This window comes from Muscardinus avellanarius, assembly GCF_963383645.1.
Source record: "Muscardinus avellanarius genome assembly, chromosome: 10".
Taxonomy (NCBI): domain Eukaryota; kingdom Metazoa; phylum Chordata; class Mammalia; order Rodentia; family Gliridae; genus Muscardinus; species Muscardinus avellanarius.
The window spans coordinates 77,077,922-77,083,734 of record NC_137796.1 but is presented as its reverse complement, the minus strand read 5'-3'; the positions used below and the strand labels follow the sequence as shown (position 1 = coordinate 77,083,734).

At 45.8% G+C, this 5,813-nt stretch overlaps 1 protein-coding gene across 1 annotated transcript; it reads left to right on the top strand.

The window, feature by feature from the left end:
* Positions 1–1,120: 1,120 nt before the first annotated feature.
* Positions 1,121–2,242, top strand: LOC308267645 (cell division cycle-associated protein 7-like; the record flags this gene model as incomplete). Its single annotated transcript, XM_080702492.1, has 1 exon — positions 1,121–2,242. The coding sequence occupies one exon, from the start codon at positions 1,121–1,123 to the stop codon at positions 2,240–2,242; it is 1,122 nt and encodes a 373-aa protein (XP_080558618.1).
* Positions 2,243–5,813: the final 3,571 nt, after the last annotated feature.

The following is a 5,813-nucleotide window of genomic DNA, read 5'->3' as shown; positions in this document are numbered from 1 at the left end:
CATTTTCTGATTTTTTTGGGGGGGGGGGGTCTGGGGATAGAACCCAGGGGCATTTGACCCCTGAGCTACACCCCCTGCCCTTTTCTTTTTTATTCTTTATTTTAAAACCGGGTCTCACTGAGTTGCAGAGGGCCTCACTAAGTAGCTGAGGCTATCCACGAACTGTGATCCTCCGGTCTCAGCCTCCCAGATGCTGGGATTACAAGTGTGCGCCACCACGCCCATCTATTTTCTGATTTTTTAAATAGCCATCCTAATGAGTATAGCATGATATCTTGTGGTTTTTGATTTGCATTTATAGTAGGTACTGTTTTGTGTTGCTATAACAAAATGCCCCAAGCTGGGTACAAAGGAAAGAGGTTTATTTATTTAGCTCACAGTTTTGGAGGCTGATTGTCCAAGACTGGGCGACCTTACCTCTATGACCTCTAGCGAGGGCTTCCTTGGCTACATCATAACATGGTGGATGGTATCGGGATTGCCAGGGGGGTACAAGAGATTCAGGGGCAAGCCATGCTCTTTTTATAGATATGAAAATAACCAAGTTCCCGCAAGAACATTAATCCCTTCTTAGGCCAAAGCCTCCAGTCATCTAACCACATTCTCCTAGGCTCCAGCTCTTAAAAGTCCCATCACTCCCTCAGGACCACTGGCTCACGAACCTTTGCGGGAGTGAGACACAATCAAACCATAGCAAACATTTTTCATATAAGGAAGCCAAGGTCAGAGTTTTTTTTTTTTTTTTTTTTTTTTTTTTTTTTTTTTTTTTTTGCGGGTTTGGGGATGGAACCCAGGGGCATTCGACCTCCGAGCTACACCCCCTGCCCAATTTTTTATTCTTTATTTTGAAACCGGGTCTCACTGAGTTGCAGAGGGCCTCACTTAGTAGCTGAGGCTGTCCACGAACCACGATTCTCTGGTCTCAAGCCTCCCAAATGCTGGGATTACAAGCGTGCGCCACCATGCCCGGCTGAGGTCAGAGTTTTAAGTGGCCAGGTTAACGTGTGGTAAGGAGTTTATAGAATGAGTGACTATTCTGTTAGGTGTCAAACGTGAATCGTCGGCAAAATTGTAGATTGAAGAATACAATAGGCGGCTCCTTGCTCCCTCCGCCGCCAGCATGGAGACGCGCCGCACGCGGCAAAAGGATCTCAGAGTAAAGAATGTAAAGAAATTCAGATATATGAAGTTGATTTCCATGGAAACCTCGTCATCCTCTGATGACAGTTGTGACAGCTTTGCTTCTGATAATTTTGCAAACACGAGGCGCCAGGTGGATCGCCAGGGCTGCAGGACCCGTAGCCAGCGCAGACTCGCTGGACCACTCAGGGTGGCCATGAAGTTCCCAGCACGAAATACCAGGGGGACAGCCAACAAAAAAGCAGCGCCTCCCCAGCCTCCAGAGAATTTTGCTATCGATTCCAATTCTGATTCAGAAGATGAAAGTGGCATGAACTTCCTGGAGAAGAGGGCGTTAAATATAAAGCAGAACAAAGCAATGCTTGCAAAACTGATGTCAGAATTAGAAAGCTTCCCTGGCTTGTTCCCTGGAAGACATTCTCTCCCAGGCTCCAGATCCACAAATTCAAAGACACCCCGGAGGCGGACATTCCCAAGTGTGGCTTCCAGGAGGAACCCCGACCGCAGAGCCTGTCCCCTCACCAGGTCACGGTCCCAGATCCTGGGGTCCCTTAGCAGTGTACCCACAGAGGAAGAGGAGGAGGAGGAGGAAGAGGATAAGTACATGTTGGTGAGAAAGAGGAAGACCATGGATGGCTGTATGAACGATGATGATACGCCCAGAAGTCGCCGCCCAGGCTCCATGAGCCTTCCACACATAATCCGCCCAGTGGACGAGGTCACTGAGGAGGAGTTAGAGAACATCTGCAGCAACTCTCGAGAGAAGGTCTACAACCGTTTACTGGGATCTACTTGTCATCAGTGCCGCCAGAAAACTATTGACACCAAAACAAACTGCAGAAACCCAGACTGCTGGGGTATTCGAGGCCAGTTCTGTGGTCCCTGCCTGCGAAACCGTTATGGCGAAGAGGTCAGGGATGCTCTGCTGGATCCTAACTGGCACTGCCCGCCCTGTCGTGGAATCTGCAACTGTAGTTTCTGCCGCCAGCGAGACGGGCGTTGTGCGACTGGGGTCCTGGTGTATTTAGCCAAATACCATGGCTTTGGGAATGTACATGCTTACTTGAAGAGTCTGAAACAGGAATTTGAAATGCAAGCGTAATGCCTGGAAGATCTGATCACTGCCTGCTCTTTGCTCCTCGTGTCTCCTTAAAGTTGTCCGTTTTGTCATTATTGAAACCTGAGTTACGAGTCTTGATCTGTCTGATTTATAGGAAACAAGTCAGGCTAATCCCATTAGACTTGGCTGTTTCTAGAACATCACAGAAAGCATTTTACCACTTACACTTGGCCGTCCTGCAGTTTCTCTTCTGCTTGGCCTCCGCCTCCCCTCATCTCTAGCCCTTCTATTTCCAGTGGTCCTGTCCTGCCACTTAGTTTGGGGATTCTTTTTAAATGGCAATTTGATAAAAGCATTCTTTATTTAATTGGTGTAGAAATAGCCTTGGAATCTTCCCATAAAACCCAAGCACTTAGAACCACAGTAGAAGCCGGGCATGGTGGTGCAGCATTCCGGAGGTTGAGACCAAAGGATCGTGGTTCGCGGACAGCCTCAGCTACTTAGTGAGGCCCTCTGCAACTCGGTGAGACCCTGTTTCAAAGTAGGGAGTGAAGAATGGGGCTGGGGGTGTAGCTCAGAGGTCAAATGCCCCGGGTTCCATTCCCAGACCCACAAAAAGAAAACGAAACGAAACACAGTAGAACTGTTAACTATACTTTTGAATTCTACAGAATAGCCCTCTAACTTGTTTACACAAAAACAATGGGTATGACTTAATGTTCTCACTAATATATATTAGGTACTGGGGATGGAACCCGGCAGCATTCTACATCTGAGCTACACCCCCAGCCCAATTTTTTATTCTTTATTTTGGGACAGGGTTTCACTGAGTTGCAGAGGGCCTCACTAAGTAGCCTAAGCTGCCAGAGAACCCGGGTCCTCCTGTCTCGGCCTCCCAAATGCTGGGATTACAAGCATGTGCCACACAACTGGCTCACTATTTGATATTTTAAATAAAACCAAGGCACAAAAATTCAAAAGCCCCAGTGGAAAAATTAGGTAATTGTTGCAAAGTGGAATATGTTACTTTGGATGCCTCTCATGAAAATACAGCACAGTTATGTGTTTAGTGCACACAAGTCACAGTTGAGGTTCATTGCACTAGAGGAAGAGGTGCGTCCAGCTCAGCCATCCGGAGGCTCTCGGGCAGTGTCAGACCGCACTAGAAATCATGGTAGAAAACACTAGGAAATAAGCCTGGTGAAACTTCAGAGCAGGCTGCTTTGAATTCTTGTCATAAAACTTTAAAAACTTGATAGTAAAAACTAACCTGTGGTTCTTAGCAGTTTCTTAAGGAAATTATCCCTAGGTGGTGTGCAGAGTTTATTTCTTAAGCACTTTTGTAACAATGAGAAATGCCTTTTTGGAGGTAACTTTCAACCGTTTGTTAAGCTGGCATCTCAATTTAGTCAATTTAGTTTCTGGGCATATTTCATGCCTCATCCTTTCTTTCCTCTTTGGTATATAAGTGGAATTATTTGGTGGAGGTCTAATCTTTTTTTCTCCCTTCAGTACAGGGGATTGAACCCGGGGGAATTGTGTCACAGCTACATCCCTAACCCTTTTTATTTTTAGGACAGTCTCACTGAGTTGCTGAGGCTGGCCTCAAACCTGTGATCCTCCTGTCTCTGTCTCGGCCTCCCAAGTAGCTGGAGTTACAAGCAAGTACTACTGCACCTGGTGGTAGAAGTGGGATCTTAAGTGTCTAATTTACCTGCATGTGTAGCCTGTTGCTGTGTTCAAAGTTCGATGCCTAATTGGGCCTTGAGTCAGTAAATGTAAATAGAGCTTTTGATCTGTAATGCTTTTATACAAAGGTTTTTATTTTAATAATAAAACATTTGTTCTAAAAAAAAAAAGAATACAATAAGTACAATCAGGCTGGTGGTGGTTTCTAACTTGAGGCAGATGGTCTTGATTTGGGACCAAGATGCTCCCGAAGCAGAGAAGACCCAGAACAGCAACGAGCATCTTCTGAGTGAAGATGCTTTGAGAACCCAAGAAAATGAGACCCATTTGGAAAAAGCTGTTCTATCCCTGGGGCTCATCCAAGAGCTCTAGCTTGAGGACTTCTGTTATATCCTTACTTGTTGTGTAGATAGTTTTCTTTATTTTTTGTGGTACTGGGGGTTGAACCTAGGGGTAATTTACCTCTGAGCTATAACCCCAATCCTTCTTAATTTTCATTTTGGTTATTTTTCATTTTGGGACAGGGTCTTACTAAGTTGCCCAGGCTGACCTCGAACCCATGAACCTGCTGTGTCAGCCTTCTGAGTACTGGATTATAGATGTGGGCCTCTGCATCCAGCTGTAAGAATAGTTATCTATGTATATCAAAACTCCATTTAAAAACAAGTCACTCACAAGCTGGATGTATGGCAAATGTCTATAATCTCTACTACTTAGAAGGCTGAGGCAGGAGGGCTGCCTCTGTGGTAGTGTCCCTGGGTTCTTGTTCATTTGTGTTCTCTCTGTCTGTTTCTCTCTCCCTCCCCACCCGACATCCTCAGCCCTATTATTTTATTTTTTTACTTTTTAATTTTAAACCAGGGTCTAATTTGAGAGCCTTGTTAAGTTGCTGGGGCTGGTCTTCAAACTGCGGTCCTCTCATCTCAGCCTCCTGATGACTGATATAATAGGCATACATCACCATTCTTCTTTTTTTTTTTTTTTTGTGGTGGTGGTACTGGGGGTGAAACCCAGGGGTTTTCTCCCTCCAGGCTATACTCCCAGACCTATTTTATAATTTATTTGAAAACAGGGTCTCACTAAGTTGCTGAGAGCCTCACTATGTGGCAGAGGCTGGCTCCGAACCTGTGTGATCCTCCTGTCTCAGCCTCCCAAGCGCGGGGATTACAAGCATGCGCCACCATGCCTGGCTTGGCTTGTTATAAATTCTTACTACACACATACACAGCTGCCTTGAAGGTCCATCCTGAGAAGTACCTTGATGTTCCTCTCCTTCATCCTCTCCTGAGAGGGTTCAAGGACTGTTTAGAACAATTTCTCGTCCACTTAGGATGTTACAGAGTCAAATGTGCAGTCACCTTGTGCTGGGATCCCGGAGCTCTAATAGTGCCTGTTGTTTGTTCCCTGAAGGAAGAAGAGATGCTTTTCCCAGTCCCGAACCAAGGGCATAAATGCATAAACTGCTTAACAAAAAATTAGCAGAGCTGCACAACTTCTAAACTCTTCACCAAGCTCAAGGAAAACTTCTTGAAGAAGAAGCACTCCTATTTCTTACTATATCACAAATGCAAAGCTTTTAAATCTTAATAAAATGTTCAACACTTTCACCTTGTTGTGGTTTGGATCTGAAATGTCCCCAAAAGGCCCATTGATGGCCAGCCTGTGGCACCACTGGGAGGTGGTGGAACCTTCAAGAGTGAGGTCTAGTGGAAAGTAGTCTAGGGCACCTGTTCTTGAAAGGCTTTTTGAGACCCTGACACTTTTTCCTTTACTTCTTGGCCACTATGAGGTCAACAGTTTTCCTCCACGATCTACTACGTCGTCGTCGTCTTCTCTTTCTCCTCCTCCTCCTCCTCCTCCTCCTCCTCCTCCTCCTCCTCCTCCTCCTCCTCCTCCTCCTCCTCTTCCCCCTTTCCCCTTCATT